The sequence below is a fragment of the Schistosoma haematobium genome, chromosome 4, assembly GCF_000699445.3.
Source record: "Schistosoma haematobium chromosome 4, whole genome shotgun sequence".
NCBI classification, from domain to species: domain Eukaryota; kingdom Metazoa; phylum Platyhelminthes; class Trematoda; order Strigeidida; family Schistosomatidae; genus Schistosoma; species Schistosoma haematobium.
Window position 1 is genome coordinate 22,311,026 of NC_067199.1, and position 18,950 is coordinate 22,329,975.

An 18,950-nucleotide genomic window follows, 5' to 3' on the forward strand; every position below is an offset into this window, starting at 1 on the left:
GTATATAAAAATCCCAAAAAGGAACAGACTCAGTTGCAGTTAGGTGTACCAGATCACGTCGGTCTCACCAATGATGATGGCACAGGTATTCAGTGTTTGACAACGCTTCTACCAGTAACACCTAATATAATTCGTAACCACCCAGAGAAATCAAAAGACAGAGTCGAGGAGATCGGAAGAGTGTATTCGGCGATAACCAATATATCGGAATTCTCTGATGTAATCTGGCTAGCAATTGCGGTAGATGTTGAGCACAGCGTTACCACACGTGATCTGGTGCGGATGCATGACCGAGCGCCTTCAGCTAGATGAGTCCACTAAAACATATGGTCAGCATCCAATGTCGAAACCTTACAGAGCTATTTATTTTGGGGATTTATTTACCGCTACAAGCCAATAAGAAAGATGGTATCACAAGACAAATTTCAGCGAAATTTCAAATCTTGATCAAAATAATTCAAGTTAAAGTGGACCAGGATTGCTTTTCGATGCAACAAGTGCACAAAAGCAGGGATAATCACAAATACTAAGTCATTGCCTCCTTCCTCTAATTGTTTCACATCAGTCTTGTTAAACAGTACCAAATAACTAACTTATTAATAGCTGTCTTGAAAAAACCATAGTTGAAGTTACACAAAATGTTTTAGACGGAAGATTTAGATTTTAAATGTTTTGTTTTATTTGGTCTTTTGTTGGGGTCCTGGATTGAGCGCTCCAGATGCTTGATCTTTTCCACTGTTTTTGATTGGTGAGTATGAAACCACGTGAAATGCTTCACTTATAGTGTTTTCTTTCCATTTTTCCTACATATTCTCTCGAATGCTACATACGTTTTTAGTGAAACTCGGGTTGCTATTTGAACCTGTTCGTATTCAATGTGGTAGTTTGATAATATACTTCATGCTTATAAACATATAATATATACTATAGTGCATAGTATTTTAAATTCCAACGATTATAAAGTGGTATTTCAGACGACTCTTGAGAAATCCTTGAGAAACTACTGTCTGGTTTCAGTCAGTAAAAAACCAATGGATGTAAATTATCTAATACCATTAAAAACTGATAATAATAAGTTGTGCTAACGGTGACGTTCATGAACAACTATCAAAATATCTGTTCACTTAGTTACCTTCCTCAAGTTTGACTAGTATATGTCCTAATCGAGGGACAATTTGTATTACATTTTATTACAGAATCCTAGATGTGCTTTATTTCCTAGTAAGGTGTTCAGTTTTAATATAACTCTTGTTGGTCCAAAAAAATTGCTTTTGCATTTTCACCGTATATTACGAATCGGCATCATCTCCTGTAAACGCGTTGCTAAGATCTGGAGGTTATTTTGTTAGCAAACATGAAATTAGGGTTTATTCATAAATGATCCACTAATAAGATCACTAAAATATAATCGAAATTCATCATGTCTCAACATCAAAACTTATTCATTCGATTTTGTTCTATGTCTGTTGGTTTATGTGTGTATTTGAGGTGTTTGTTAGTCTTGCAAACTTCGCACGCAAAAATCTGGAACAGTGAAGTCATAAAGTATCTCATTCCACCACTGTTATTGCTTCTACTCCGGAATTTGTCTTGGTCGTTTATCTCTGTGCTATTGTGGTATGACAGTTTGAACCGACACACACGTGTCAGGTTGTAAGTTTTTTATGACTGACTGACTGACTGATTCCACTGTCCTGATTTAAATATTGGTGTTGGACGTGGTTGAGGAATTTCACCATTCGTCTCCAACTTCGTCGTGGATGAAATACTGGCATCGATTCGGTAAGAAGTATATGTAGTGGGGTTGCAGTTTATAAGTGAGCCGATCAGATTTAAAATATCGTCGTCTGAATTTTTGCGTGAAATTCATTCATTCGTGTGGTTAAATAAGATCCTGGCATTATAACTGATCTCGGTTCGTGATGAAGACCATTACTAGTTCCTAACATGAACTTTTGATGCTCACCCCTAATTCCAATTTCTCACAGTAATTCGTAAACTAATAAAGCTTCTCAACATCACTTTCGGATCGCCAATATGTTCATAAATTATAGGTATCAATTCTAAGGTTGGACTTGATAGTCTCATCAATTATGTTCTCGCCATATACTTTGTCATTGTAGTCTTTCTACGGGCTTCGTTAAAGTGGGCGATCTCAATAAGATCTTGTTTACCTGTTTTGGAGACAGTACACATCGATGGCGTGAGATCCTAGTGTCTTAGCTAGTGATGTCTGTTATCCGATTTGACACCTGGTTCGAACACTGAAGGCCAAAATATGTATTTTGTAGTTTGGCTACTGAAAACCTGTGAACTGGACTCATCATTAGCGGGACAGAAGTTGATGACAGATGACAGTTGATAGTGGGATAGTGGAAATATTTGATAATGATCTTGCATACTGTTAAAAATATAATGACGGTAATCACTTCTCCTTTACCCTCACCGTGGAAGAATACTTCTTAAGGTAATCAATCAGTGAGTCACGCGTAGCGTATAACCTTGCACACATGTACATCGGTTCAAGTTACCACACCCTTTTGTCATAGGGAGATGAAATTGTTAGGACTAATGCCAATGAAATAGATGTATTGATAGTATCGTTGGTAATAGTAAAGATTAGCATCAAATATACCATTCTAGAAAATAAAAATTAGTAGAATAAAAAAATTATATGGTTATTTAGAAATTTAGGATCCAAGGGAAGACAAAGAGCAAATGCACCTGCACCACTTGAACCAATTTCGAAGCATGATATCCACAACCTCTACTCGTTACGGGGACCCCAATCAGGTAGTCTTCACTTACCCACATGTTTCAGTCCAACAGTCTGTAACTTCATGGACTAATGCCATTGGTCCTACCATGCCAGACAGGTCGGTTTAAGAGCGGTAGGACTAAAAGCAGCAAACCCAAAGTCCAAGGATGAAGTGCTGACAACTGTACAGAGATGTGACGGCGGTAAGGTGTTTCCCTCAAACACTCAGCATAACGGCGATGCTGCTTTCCCATAAAGGAAGGGTGGGGTTAGAAAAGGTCGACCCTAGAAATGCACACCTCTCCTTATCCCACGGATATCCGTCTCCAGCTGTAAGGTTTCAACAAGTACGGGGATAAGACGAAAACTACCCACAAAAAGGTCGTGTGACCGGCTTCAAGCAGTTGCCCCTTGGGCACAGCGGTCACTAACACCAGCTCTAACCCAATTTTCTTTTTAAGTTCCCGTAGAAGAACCCTTCTAGGGTATGGGCAACCGGGAAGTAGTAACCGCCCTCTGTTATAACTTGTGAACCTGTGTGCCCTGTATATTGAATAACGCAACGACACCGCTAACCAGAGAGCAGCGAATTATCAATCGAACCAGTGACGCGTAAAACACGTGCGAGCAGCCTAGAGTCCTGATTGGTCTCGCTTCCTGTTTAGCTCAGCCAGTTAAGTCCAGAACACCAATCTCAGCCACTGCAATATGAATCATTTATTTCAAACATACTCGGTTTATATATCAGCCAGACAGACCACAACGTACCATAAAATATGAAACAACATTTGTACAATGTTTGGCCAAAAGTGTCTGTGAATGGGGGAGGTAGTAATTAATAGACAGGCCATAACTCAGGAATAGTGAATCGTATAATAATAGTTCATAGGTCAAAATAAAACTCATAATAAGAGGGACATGAATATGGACAGTTTAGTTACATAACAACTACACGATAAAAATATACTCATAGTATTGGTCCATAAATGGATCCCAAGAATTACCATTCATTATTCTTATCGGGATATAACACCCTCATACCTCTTACAATTCTTGAGATCATTGTATTCATAATCAATTTTCCTCTTCAATTCCTGTCATTCCCCCTACTTTGACTGTCAACTTTAAACTTCCTCCTCAAGTGTCACTCTAGTGCGAGAAATACTATCCCAGGCCTAATAAGACCTCGCTCCAAACTACACATTGGAGCCTTCAACGTACATACCCTAAGTCGAATCGGCCAGCTTGCTTCCTTGTCTGAGACCCTATAATCTCGTACAGTTGATATGTGCTGTATCTCCGAAACACACATACTGGATCCTAGTGTGGTCATTCACTTAACTTCACCTAGCTAAAACGGGGAGCCGACGAAATACACCCTCCGTGTATCTGGCGACCCGGTGGCAAGTTCTCGTGGACTGGTGGCTTTAGGTGTAGCACTAAGCCCCAAAATGCCCTGATACGGCCGAGAGTGGGGAGAGTCAGCTCTCCCTCTCGAAATGCTCTCACATGGCCACGCGTATGCAGCCACTTCCAGGGAAGTTCTACTCACTCCTCGTGGCGGGGGTGTTATTTAGGAAATCGAGAGGACGGTAAGCGAATGTCCGGCGCTTTAACCGGGTTGGTGGACACGGAGAGTCCGCCTAGGAGAGTTGGAGATCCCCGACTCCAAACCTATGGTGCACATGGGCTGTATGATCCTGAAGGAACAAATGGCATGTGAACCAATTATTGATCACCGGCTACCATGGGACTACATCTCCTGACGTTGCTCCACTGCCTTGTGGATTAGACCTCTAGGTGAAAAGCTCCGGGTGTGATCCCCTAAGAAAACCACCTGTTTCGGTTTGAGCACGTAGGCAGTATCCCACCCGTCATACATATCGAATGATTTATGTGGCGCATAACTATTTCTTGCCTCATTGTACCAAATAAATAAATAAAATAAAACCAAAACGTGGCATCAGTCCTTGAGGTCACTAACTTCTAGTGTGAGCCATGTTAGTAGATGCAGACTACTTAGTTGGGGTCCGCGTGACTATGTTAACCAACGGTCGGAGACTTTGGGTGACATGTCTCAGGATTGACCATAATGGCGTAAGTGTATACACTTCCTATCTTCCCTTAAACTAAAATTAAAACTGCTTCATACCTTCCTTTCTACGAACTAATTCTTTCTTCCTGTATTATATCCCTATATGCAATCTTTCTTGTATATATTACCACAATTGACTTAACTACTTCTATGAATCCGGTGTTCATTTTACTGTGCTAATGCGGTGTGGCAACTTGAACCGATGCATATATGTGCCTGATCCTACGTTGTAGATGACTGACTGACATTACTATTGTCTCACCCCTATGCAGTTGGAAGTAAAACTTCATCCTCGGATCACGAGTTTATTGTTTTTGATCTTATCACTCTCCAACGATCCTGCCTGACATGATAGAACTCGAAGGAGTGAATGCTTCAGCCCATGCAGCTCAATTGGGTTGTCACAATATGTAAACCCGAATACCACTTCAGGATACCAGCTCCTGTCGCAGTATTTATAGTGTTAGCCCTGTAGTCAGTTTTGTCACATCACTCGAAAAAATAATCATAGTGCTCATCACTTTTGTACACATTTTTATATTTTAGATTGACCAAATGGCAGGAGTTTCGTGGTAAGTTTTTATCGCTACTTACATTCTAGATTTTCAGTGTGTTATTGCTCAACTCATCTGAAGGAAACAGTGATCCACAGATTCTTGAGAACCTTATGAAGAAACTAGAACTTCTTGGTTTGTCAGTTAATGGTATTTGAATATGAACAAAACTAGGTGCACAAAAGTGCGGTCGAATACATATAGAGAGCGCAGTTTACTTTTCAAACTTTGCTAGATGTAAGTAGTTTTCTGTTCTAACAACAAAATTACGCATATATCGCTAGCTCAGTGTAAAACGTTCCAAGTTCTCACATCAACTGAATATCCAGCTTCATGTTTTGTATTCTCTGACAATCAAACAGCTCTTGTTGCCGATATATCTTTTCGTGAATTCCCAGGGTGCTTAAAAGCTTTTTATCAACGTAAAAAGAAATTACAAGTTGAAGCTAAAGGAATAAAGTATCAGTTGGGTGATTTTACAATTAATTTTATTACAATATTCATGGGACAGAGTGCTTCCGTTAAAGGATATTTAATCGAGGTAAGTATCATGTAAAACTGTTGTGATTGTTTTCCATTGAATAAATTTCATCAGGAATATAACAGTCACAACGACATAATGGGTTCGATGAGATATGGTACTGGAACAACATATATAAGCAACAGTAGATTTTCTTTGTGAAATATTTCTTCCGAGATAGATTATATGCATTTTTAATAAATCTGTTTGGTTGAGTGCTTGTCGTTTAAGGGTTCTAGCATTAGGATAGATTTTGTTCCGGCGTAGAAATTTCCAATATGTATACAATCATTAATGAATTCCAGCTGTGTTTTCGCTTCTGTGAACCAGGCATTAAACTTTAGGAACTCGTTGAGTACCTTAAATAAAATCAGATCCCCCACGTGACTTCAAAATTAAAAAAATTCCCATATTGTGAATTAGAACAAGCTATTATTTACATATGAAATGTTCGGTCGCAATATCATGATTCCGTTATCGAAATACATAAAATTAAAAATGTGTCACAAAACAATCAGGGATTACCCATTTCTACCCATTGTAACAATGATAGCTTTCATTGTTTATTGAGATTTCTTAGATTAATGTCGCTAAAAACCTATATAGAAACGTGTTGACTATTGTTTGGGTCATTATTGTACACTGTTGTCCTGATAAATTTCTGTACACTCTAGATTGTATCATGGAAAAAAAGTCGGTTGTAAAACTATCACAGTTTCTTTGGGGCTTCAATCGTTTCTTGAGTGATTCTAGCTTGTGAAGCAAACTAAAATGAATTAAACCGTATTTGTTAACAGGTTGTTTACCGTATAAATATCTTTGTGATCATAGAAATCTACCAGTTTGTAGTGAAGTCTATCTCGTATGTTATTTTTTGGATGTTCTGTATCAGTATTTTGCTTCTTATAGACCAATAACGTTATCTTTTGCAGTGAAAAAGGACCTTATAGTGGTTATTATCTTCAATTTTTGGGTAATTGTATCCTTGAAGACTTTACAATATCGTTTAATAGATGCTATACCAGGAATGAATAGTTTTGTTGTTATTATTTCTTATTTTCCTATACTCGTATTGAACTCACGTGCGGATCCGGCAAAATGCATGTTTTTAACACTAGATTTACATTTTGAACCGTCCCACATCGTTTGCATATATATAGTTCCCTTCATCATGTTCCACACTTCAAAATACTTGATTTGAATTCTAGCTAAACACTCTGGGGCGCGAATGTAACATAAAACTGATCTTGTATCAATCAGAATATTCTTGTGTAATAGTGGTAGTGTGGTGTGGTCGGACATAAAATGTATTTCAGCAGAGGATCGAGAAGGAAAGAACGGGAACGGAACGCAATTGGTATGAAAATGCATGAACAATGAAATCTGAGACAATGGACTGATGTTTCCAAAAGGAACGGTCAAGTTTGAGACGATGGATTGATATTTTGCAAATTAACTATTTACTATATGGTTCTCACATTTTATTGAGATTCTCTGTAATTTCGTGTCAAATACATTCGGTTGTCCCCACTCGTGTTCTTATTTACTACAGTAGTAATAGTCGTGGTAAACTACCACTACTATCGCTGTTGGGGCAAGCCCATTGACTGGAGACCTCTAGGCAACTCTATTTTGGGTTCTTATTTTCAGTTGTTATGAAGTGGTATTCGTGGTATAGACTTCTGCCTCCGATTCCAGGCGCTGTATGTTTGCAAGTCCGTACCATGACATCGTCAGATCCTCTTTGGTTATCAATAATGCTATCCAGATGTGTAAAGACACGTCTTCCAGAGCTTCTTCATCGGGTGTGATTTTGTTGTTGCTTGCTGTGTTGTTCTTCATGGTCTTTTCTCCTTGTAAATGTTGAAACCCACTTCAAAATGCTCTGCTACACTGTTTTCTTTTCACCTGAATTTAATGTTGTTTATGAGATAGAATGGTTTGTCATCCAACTGGGCCCAAGATTTCTACTGTATTCCATATTTTTCTTGTGATGTGAAGATCCTCGTGATTCAGTCAACAGCTAGCAAAAAGAGTTAAAGTGAGAGTAGAGAGTCTTGTATCACATCAGATTACCCTTGGAATGCATCTATGAGCTGCTAATTGCCAACTCGATTATTTTCATTTGTTTGCTTCTGTATATTTATCCTGTGTCGTGGCTTTCTCTGCTTTATTCAGCTGTTTTGTTTTTTCTTTCTCGAATCTTGCCCAGGGTGTCTACAGCGATTAGTTCTTTATGCTGGTTTCTTGGATCCCAGGATTTCCTAGCATGCTGAAGTTATTCGTGCTTTAATGTTTTCCAGTTCTCCTTCCTGTTTTCCTCTTCTAATGGATCTTGTAAGGCTTGGAACTTGTTGTTGAGATCTGTCTTGAACTCATTGGGCGTGGTAGCATCTGGAAGGTGAGCTGTATTAATTTTTATGGTGCTGATTGTCCAGGAGGTCAATACTTCTTTAGCTTCAGTTTTAACTACATCAGCTGATCTCTTCTTCCTTACGTCTTTCATGAACCTTTATGAATTTTTTTTTATTAATCCAGATATAGTCGATCTAGTTTCCTGTAGTAAGGCCCAGTGAAACCCTTGTAACTTTGTGTATGCGCTTTTTGGGGAAGATGCTGCTTTCTAAACCACGTTATTGAAAGGACATAGACCTAAAAGTATCTTTTGATTCTTGTTTCTTCCCCCCCCAGTCTCTTTAACCCCATGGTGCATACATACCCAGTGTTATCCATTTCAGCCTTGGCGTTTGGGTCTTCTGTGAGAATAATCTGATGTTTTTCTGGATATTTCTGAGGAATGAACTGCAACCTCATTAATCTGATATTTGTCACCGTCGGTGCTGTTATTTGTTGGCGCGTACCACTGAGTGACATCCATTGGAATCCTTCTCTTCTTTGTTTTAGAAAATGCTTTGGTGATCCTTAATATTGGCTTCGCAGAATTGAACATTAAGAAACTATTTAACCTGTATTTGGATAATGTTAAATAAATTGATTTATTACTCATTTATTGAGTATGTTCTTATAATGCTCGTCGACATTATTGTCAACTTCTGTTGTAAATGTCTCCAAAGCTCTCCAGATTTATTTCTATTATTTCCAAGAGTCAGTATGCTGGTATTAAAAACTGTGGACCACATGGTATTGGGAGGAAACCAATGTCCAACTCATCCTTCAAAATATAGGAAGCAAAGATTACAATTAAGGTCATTTAGTTTTACACGCCTTATTTTCATCATAAACCGACTTTTACTGGTGAACGATTAAAAACTAGGGAACACTAGATATGACTGATTGAAGTTCAGCAATTTACAGACCAACACTGGTGTCATCTATAACAATAAACGGTCACCACCATTTATTACTAGTCGAATAAAATTGGCTGCGTAGACCACTGATTCACTTGCTTTGAGGCTTGTTCGTCTTCAGCCTGTTGATCACTGACACAGCGCTGTCACAAACTGTGACAAAACAGTAAGTTAATCAGTGCTGCTTGAATGTTTCAACTGAAGTTAGTCTGATGCAAACTATCTCAAAACTTAAACAACCAACTAAAACATAAAAAATGTTATTTTAGATTTCGTTTTCTGTCTATAATTTGATTTTATTACACTTTGTTTTGTAGGTTTGTTTTCATGCATCATGCATGATACATTTGTGTCGTGATGTATTAAAAGCTTTTATTACCCAAGTATTACCGGATATTTGTCCACCAGCTAATAGTTCAACAGAACATATATTTAGCCCATCTTTTTTACAAGCTGTTGAAACAGGCACATTTGATGCACCACGTTGGCCACCCAGTCAATTAACTTTCCCAGTGGAAAATAACTTCCTGCAAGATGATTCTCCATTATCTCATGTTTGCGTTCGACTAACAATGACACAATATGCAGAACATATCAACGTTGTTAGACGTTTATCAAGGCAATCTGTAAACACACCGAGTACGCTTTCTACAAATGGTTCATCCTCATATGCAACTCCTTCGAATATTCCGTCTAATCAAGCTAACAAAAACATTCCATCTAACTATTCAACATAACAACTTCAGTGTTTATTTGTTTTTAATTAATAAAATATTGGAACTTTTTGTACAAATTTCTTTTCATTCATATTTTTTCCAATATTCTTGATTCTTCGTAGTTTAATTTTCATATTGCAATTTCATACTATTTAGTCAAAAAATCATCATAAACATTCGTCTCTCTGTAAGTTGTCAAACTTGCATGGGTTTCGGTTTTTGGTGAGGTTTGTTTTTGTGGTTTTCCTTTTGTTCACATCTCGTTGTTGTGTAATTTCCACACTGCCACTTCGTCCTTGATTTTATATGCATGTGATTGAGTATATTTTACTTGGTGATAATGAATTTGTGTATTTTACCAAATTATGTACAGGTTTGGTGATGTGTTCGTAGAAATAATTGAAAGATACGTATCTTCTAATTACCCTGTCTGGCTTTTTAATGGTCAAATCATTTCTAAATAACAATTTTGGATGTATTAAATTAAAAGATATTCACCAAGCTGAATTACATTTTTGTAGCAAACAGTAATTTTATGAGTATTATGTATATCTTTTACTGGTGTTAGCTGATGTATGAGCAAATTGTAAGAAAACTAAAGATGGCCAGACTAAAATGTAGCATCAAATTATGGGCTCATTGACTTTTGGTATAAATCATTTTAGTGGATGCACACTGCCTAGTTGCGGCGTCCACACGATGTCTGTAATCAATGGTTAGAGACATGTTGTGTCATGGGCCAGATACATTTACTCCTTACCTTACTCTAGACCTCAAACTTCAGTATTCTTCCACATATATCTTTTCAATTTTTTTCTTTTCAAACAGTTTTCTCAGTGTTTAGTCTTATTATGATTGTTGCTTGCAGACTTTTATACGAACCCTGAAACTGATTTGTACATTTTGTATTACTTTTCTCCACAAGATTTTCAAAGTTAACTGTTGTTTGTAACAAAATATATCAGTCAGTCAGTAACAACGTAGAACTTCGTACGTACGTACATTAGTTCGAGTTGCCACACCACATTAGCACAGAGATGCAGTGGTCGATTCAAATCCCGTAGTGCTAGATGTAGTAAAATTATAAGCTGTAATCAGAAAAATTAGGGTTTGAAGATGTTATTCAAAGAGTATAATCCAGTAAAATAAATTTGGAAAGAGAAAAAAGAAAGGGACATGTAGAATTCCGAGGATTAGAATTTGGGAGAACACAAAGAGTGGATGCACCTGCGCCATTGCAAACGATTTTGAGCCATGTCATTCAGGGTCTCTAACTATCGGTTGCTATCATCTCGCGGTCCCCAACCAGGTAGTCTACACCTACCAATATGACTCAGTCTACTTGTCAGTGACTTCATGGACTTGTGCCATGTTTTGATCTGGCCGCCCCTTGGTTTCTTCCAACCTACTCCTATACCACTGAACATCGCACATCGAGGCAGTCGGTGGTTGGGCATACGTAACACATGTTCCAGCCATCTCAACTGATAGAGTTTCACTACGTCATCAATTGATTTGCCATCCTTACCTAGTACTCGTTTCCTAACAACTCCATTACTTACTCGATGGTCCCAGGATATACGAGCAATGTTTCGAATACACCTATAATCAAATACTATTAACCTACGGATGTCCTCTACTCTCACCGGCCATGTTTCACTGCCATAAAGTAGGACGGGACGAACTGCTGCGCAGTAAACCCGTCCTTTGGTTGATAGACGGATATCTCGCCTACGCCATAAATGACGTAAGTTGGTAAAAGCTAGTCGAGCCTTCTGTATCCGTGCTGAGATTTCGTCACACACCAGACCACAAGGGCTGATGAGACTTGCAAGATAAGTGAAGCGGTCGACACACTCAACTACTTCACTCCCTATCACTAGTTCGGGTGTCGATGTAACCCAATCCTGAAGCAACATTTTGCATTTCGAGGGGGGAATCACATCCCGAACATGCTTGCATTGTTGCTTAGAGTGGTCAGAAGACTCTGCATTTTGTCAGCGTCCTCACCAAATAAACAAAATATATAATGGTCTTTGGTTATGTTTATTCACGTCATATTATTGATTTTCTGATAGATGCATTTGGTCGGTGTAATTGGGTCAGATTCGCTTTTTACTTTGATGCTAAATCACACTCATGTTAGTGCGATGCCTGAATGGTTTGGTTATTGGGTAAATAATTCGACCGACTACCTTCAAATGTTTTACTGGAATCGAATTTCCTCAGTGGCACAGTTGTAGATCTATAGTGTGGCGACTGAACTAAATATTGGTTTCCTTTAGCATCGTGGACAAATTATGATTTAAAACTATGACTTTGCATGAAAGCTACTATTATTACATATGTTTTGTGACACTACAAGATCTTCAGTCTAAAACATGAGTTTTATTATGAACTTTATCTTTATTAACTAGTGGTTCCGGTTTGTATTAAAGTTGGTCCTCATCTAATTGCACTTACCGGAAGTGAACGATTTAGTTGGATGATGAATATAAAGTTTGCAATCTAAGTTTTAGCTATGGTTCAATGTTTATAATTTTTACCATAGATGTTGAGAAACCCAAGTATCGAATGAATTTTATTCAATACTTATGGCATTAAATAGTTAAATCAGTCACTACCTTATCATCTCTGTTATTAATTCTGAAATGAAAGGTTGTAGTTCATGACTTTCGAACTGTCAATACTTTTTCATGAGTACGTAGGAGTGGTCAAGATCAACAGTAGAAAACGATACCTGACCGATTAAACCTTAATGGTTATGCTGGGTCATGACTGATAGTTGAAGTGACAGATTTATACGCATTGATTATTATGAAATCAAGGGTGGTATGCCTTGCCAAGTGAAGTTTAAAACTGTAAGTATGTAGCATGCAAATCCTACTTAGTTTCCACTGGTTCTGCATTTGCTTTAAGTTTGTTGATGGGAACTGTACTTTCCGTAATAACAATTTATTGGGTAATTGACATTATCGTTAACGCAAAAAGTGTTTAAAATACACTCAACTGTTAGATATCGTTTGGTTATTAATTACATCTGTTAGTCTCTTAAATATTTATACTAATCATTGGTTCACTAAGGTTTATTAAATGTCATTAAGCTAATGTCATTAATTATATTTTGCCTGTTAATTTGAATATAATTTTAACATTTTCTTTCAACTTATTCCTGATTGCTTATTACTATTCCTTTTGTTGCCTATTTCCCTGTTTTTATTTACTTCTCATGTAATTTGATTTGTGGGTTGTCTGTTATTGTTTTTGTTCATATTTCCCTTTTTCCTTAACATTATGAAATATTGTTTTTCTACTTTATTTACAAAATCTGTATTGGTTAAGCTTTTCAGTCTGACTTCAGGAATGAATTGATAAAATCAGGTAATCAATTTCTTTTGTATTATGATTATTCTTTCAAATAATCACATGGTTTTATTTGTAATTTCTTTCACTTAAAGTGATAGAGTGGTATTGAATTATTTATACTTAACAAATGTTCATGCTAGTACACTTCATTTTGTAGAAATAGTCAACTATGGTTCCGATTGTTTTAATATCGCAATCCAATTGTATAATCTACTTCATTTTGCTGCCGATAACTTTTTTTCCTAGGATAGCGTCTATTGGTTCAATCTATGCATATGTCCCATTAATTTTATACTATGTTCATTTACGGTAATATTGCGTGGGATAGTTAAAGAGAAATAATCTTTAAGTAATATCTACCAAATATATCTAGTTGACTATGTATTATCATACGATCAATTTATGTTAGCCACTTTAATTGTTTTAGGAAGATGTCAAATCACCTTATTTGTGTAGGTTTATTGACAGAGTATGTTCTAAATTTATCCATGAGCACATGGATTCAAAGTTGATAGCCGCTATTAGTCTCATAATGACTTTACGAATATTTCCGCTCTTGACTTAATTTTAAAACCACCAGTTATAATGATTGCTTTGATTCATAGAAATCTTCATAGATTAAGAGTTTTTTAACCTAGCAATAGTTGTCGGATATTTGAGTGGGTTTCTGAAGCTAGTTTTTGTAACAACAGTTTTTATTGTTTTTAGATAACACAACAGCCTATCTCACATATAAGTGTAATCGAAACTTGATGACTGTACAATATGTTCGAAACTTAAGAATGTGAACTGGAGCTGATTCCATGACAAACAGCTAGAGTGTTTTTTTTCACTACTAGTTTGTTTCGATGCACTTCATTACCTATTTTATGGTCGTTCTTTTTTCCCTTCGACATGTCAATCTACTTGCCTCATTGTAAATTGTCCAATGATTACATCTATCCGTAGTCACAATACACGTCAATTGGTTGTTATCTGCATTATGAAGCTAGTGGTCATTTTTAGATGTAGCTAAAAGGGATAAGCTGTTGAATTAGTAGTACAATCAAATCTGGTTTTGTAAGGAAAAATAACTACCGTGCCGGAATCTTGCTATTGTAAATGAAAATGGAATTCGAGGTTATTTCTACAACCTACACATGAAAAATTTTCAACATAAACCCTTTATATTGTGAAAATCTTGATGCTTACGTGAATATGAAGTAGAGTTATGTAGGTTGGTTATTGATTCTCATCTTATTTCCTGACATTATCTTTCTGATGTATCATGGAATTTGGCACGAACAACTCAGAATTCATCGTCAAAATTTCTCAGTCAGTGCTTAAGAAATAGGGAATAGTTTATCTAATTTTTCCCATATAACTGAGTCCTATTAGTAAGTAATTTTATTCTTATAGTTCTTTAAACTGTCCATAGCAAATCGAAAACAAAGTCATGATATGCTAACTATTTGGGACTTTTGGGATAAAAACCTCAAATTACGTTATGTTTTTATGATGAATAATATGTTGAGTAGATGATTAACTAGTAATCGTCCAAATGTCTTAATCTCAACTATATCTTTGAATGAATTTCAAAGTATAGTATATTTTGCAATATACGAGCTTTAAATAGATTGAAGTAAAGAACGAATATATTAGTCATATCATGGTTCGATTATAGGCATATATAAAGTAACAGTGAAGTATTATTAGACCAAAAACAAATTCATCCAAAGAAAAACTAATTTTAATCATTTTAGCCAGCTAATAAAGGTTGCAGATTTAAATCTTGATAGAAATTCATTTAACACTAATGCAGATATGTATGAGGCATTTTCATTGTGAAAATAGGAAAGAAATCACTAAATAGTTATGTTAGAAACACCTTGATGTTTCGTTAAGCCCACTATATCAAGTAATGTACAATGTAGATCTGTATTTATTTTCATTTGAACGTAAATCTTCAGAAAAGATTTTATTGTTGAAGAGGTTTGATTGAGATGAATTGAATTAAATTTTAAGCAGACTAGATATAAATATCTCTAATTCAATTTGATTTTCCGTATTGTTTCGAAATGTTTTCAAAAATATAAACTGGTTTCTTCAGATTTCGGGGCTAACTTGTTAACAAAACAATAAGGAAACTTAATAATTAATAGCTTTAGGGTTGCACGGTATTGAATTTTCTGAATATGGAAGTGTCGTTTACATATCGTCATCAGGTCACCTGAGATCAAGAAGGAAGATTGGGCATTTTTGTAAAATTTAAGAATCTTGGTCAGGAACTTATTCTTGATTTTAAAAATTTCCTGCTTACTAGTAGGGGAATATAATTAGATATGTAATTACTTATTCATACTTATTCAGCTGTGATGTAGTCACGAATAGAATACTAACATCAACACACTTGGATTTGCGATTTCGGTGCAATGGTTAGTGATTGGTAGTTAATAACACGTTTAGAAATGCGTAAGAGCGGTTCGAAGTGAAATAATATGGAATTATATTGTGGAAACATGGGACATTTCTAATGCATTCGAAAATGATTAGAATCTAACTCAATTTTTCTAAATCCACTTGTGTCTTGATATTGGGCACGCAAACTATCTTTACGGCATCTGACCAGGAATACAATTACCAGGTTTTAGTGCTCAAGACTGAACTTTTCCCACGTTTGTCGATTTTGAGGCAACTGTTCATAATCTTTAGATGTAACTTATAGAGATGCAAGCTAACAACAGCTCGAGTGAATGCTGAAAACATCCAAATTCAACTTTGCTTGTCTTTGATAGAATAAGTTTCAGTCTGGAAACCTTGTATATAAAATATGAGATTTCTTAATTCAAATTACGTTTGTAAACAAGCTTGGTCACATGAATTATTAAGTGCTAAGTCAGTTAGTGGACCCAAATCTAAAGTCATTGAAACAGGTACCAGAGAACTTCGCAAACTAATTTCTATTAGAGCTCCATTGGTTTAGTCAGCTTATAGCAGATTCACCAAAATTATCGACCTCATGTGGTGTTCGTCAGTCCCCCATTGTCTATCCTTTTATTTAATTTCGTCATACGTGTCTTGGTAGGAATGCTTTCTTCACCTGACTGTTCGCGGGTTGATCTGTCAGGGGGTGTGTCTATAGACTTCTAAAACGCAGATGATTTAGTTCTGTTTGATGAGGACAAAATCCAGAGCAACGGGATAGGCATTTTTGGAATTCGATTCTTACTCTCTTTAAATCTGATCTACGTAGACGCCTGGACTAATGATAGAAAACAGAACGTTGAGTGGGTCGACCAATTAACTTACCACGAGAGTTTCATTGGCCTTGGTACCTGACGAAATATCGGAAAGGGAGATATCCGTCTACAAACAAAGGGTGAGTGTATTGCCCAGTAGTTCATTTAGTCCCACTTCATGCGCGCAAAATACGACAATTAAGAACGTGAACTTTAAAAGTAGAGGATTTTTATAGGATATAGTCTTCCATCATGGATGCCTTCGTGTATGTGTCAGGCCAGTTGGTAGGGCCAAGAATCTTTATCGAATGAGATGGGTAGGACATGTGTTATGTGTTCCCAGTCATTGCCTATCTCGACGGGATATGCTTTGATGTATATGAGTAGGACGGAATAAATGTGACAATGGTACATGAAGTTATTGACTTTTTGTCCGAGCTATACTAGAATATACATATGACCTGGGTGATAACCGCAATTATTGGTTCAAGAATTTGTGTAACATGGCTCATAAACGTTCACAATGTTGCAGATACATCCGCTTTTTATTCCAAATTCCAGTATTCCTTCAAACATGACGTTCTACTCTATCTTTTCGAACCGTATCCTCAATATTTAGATTTAACTATTATCATAGCTACTAGATTATTTTGAAATTCATCTGGTCGTGCTAATGTGGTATGGAAACTAGGGTCAACGCACATATGTACCAGGCCTTACCTTGATGACAAGTAACTGAATCAAACTAGGTGTTACGTACAGCGGCAGACGAAACGAATGATGATTATAAATTACTGAAGAAGTAACAGTCATCTAATTGATATAGTGTAATATTCTGGCACTTTTTATATGCTACACACTTAAATGAATGATACGATAGAACGTAAATGTTCTTATTACCTTTTAACTAATGTTATATCAGAATATGTGTTCATGATATCTCATACAGTTTCCAACGTATATCTAAACTGAGTATGCACCTTCCTTGGAACTCAGAAACATAGGGAATGGATAACTTGGGACCCGATGCGAATTTGTATCTGTTCAGTTCGCCATACTAAATATCAACATCCCGAAAAGGAGAATTAACGATATAGAAATTTGAAGAACTGATCTTTCCTTTTCGTTACAGTAGGAAACTAGATGTAATGGATACGTTTCAAAAGAAACAAATGAAACTAAAAAGTAGAAAAAACAGTAATGATAAACTGAAAATTGAAAAACGATATGAAATTAAACCGATTTTAGTTTATGTTAAATAACATCTTCAATGGTAGCTTCGTTGGTCAAAATCAGGAAATCTGAATGCTTTAACAGTCAATTCATCATTAGCTAACTATTTGTAACATCAGTTCAGTAATAAACGCTAAGAAATGAATACACTTTACAAAACAAAAAGAAACTAATGAATATATTAAAGAAAAAATTAGATAATGTGTAGAACGAGGTTATAGCTAAGAGTGAAGTTGCCATGTCTAAAAAATTGAAGTGAAATTGTATAGTGTTAAATTTGTAGTATTATTTAAGTGTCAAACTCAATTTTAATTCAAAATTCTCTTCGATATTCTGTTGTATACCAAGTAATTTTATCAACCATACTGCAGAATGGTTTAAAGGATATCTCTGACAGAATTATTTTTCACAATGTTAATCAAATATAACCATCGAACCTCCTTGTCTTTATGCTTTATACTTTCTGTGTCATTTATTAACCACGGAGTTTTTCTAATAAGTACTTGTCACTCGATTAATAGACAAAATTCGGTAAAATAATTCACATTTCAATTCCTTTATTTATTTCAATTAGAGAGAATAAATAATGGTCCATACTGAACTAATTATTTTTTACTTTTCGAAATTTTATTATAATTAGTGAATTACTAAATTTTTTTAGTTTTTTTCATCATTACTTTAGATTTCAATCAACTGAAGTCTATTTATACAAAACTATTGAAACAATGTAAGATATGGTCTGATAAACTTGTTAGAGAATTGGAAACTCGTAATCATTTGCTTATTCAATTACATAACACCTATGGTAGTATTACTTCTTTACTACAAGCAGATTATCAAAAGAATGGTAAAGGAATAATAAAGTTTATAGATATTTTCTTGTTTTACTGGTTTGTCATATAATTGTTCAATTGTTTCAATGTCTTCCATTTTGTATATTTAGAGTAGAAATTTAACTTTTCTGTAAATACTTTTTGTTAAAAATGAGTCTATGTAATAAAGTTTAGGAAAAAGATATTGGCAATCATTGAATAATAAATAAAGTAACATAGGACATTAAAATGGATTTTGCTGAGTTCATGAAATTGCAATTTATCAAACAGTATTTACTGTTTCTCAGTTTAACAGCTTTAGTTGATTATGAGCTTCATGAAATGTTTTATACAATCCCGTGTATTGCGA

The 18,950-nt window shown here is 35.8% G+C and overlaps 1 protein-coding gene across 2 annotated transcripts in view; it reads left to right on the forward strand.

Annotated features, from left to right (window-relative positions):
* Positions 1 to 317: 317 nt before the first annotated feature.
* The window catches only part of MED20 (mediator complex subunit Med20), a 94,146-nt gene continuing 75,513 nt past the window's right edge, over positions 318 to 18,950 (forward strand). The window contains exons 1-7 of one of the 2 annotated variants that reach the window (XM_051215975.1): positions 318 to 748; positions 5,400 to 5,425; positions 5,463 to 5,542; positions 5,582 to 5,948; positions 8,140 to 8,328; positions 9,553 to 13,332; positions 18,451 to 18,615. Coding sequence is in view for 1 of the 2 variants with exons in the window: in XM_051215976.1 (XP_051066523.1) it covers positions 5,409 to 5,425; positions 5,463 to 5,542; positions 5,582 to 5,644; positions 5,692 to 5,948; positions 9,553 to 9,972 (837 nt within the window). In the remaining variant the exon portion in view is untranslated. The remainder of the gene's footprint in view (positions 749 to 5,399; positions 5,426 to 5,462; positions 5,543 to 5,581; positions 5,949 to 8,139; positions 8,329 to 9,552; positions 13,333 to 18,450; positions 18,616 to 18,950) is intronic. The other variant, XM_051215976.1, reaches the window with a different exon arrangement.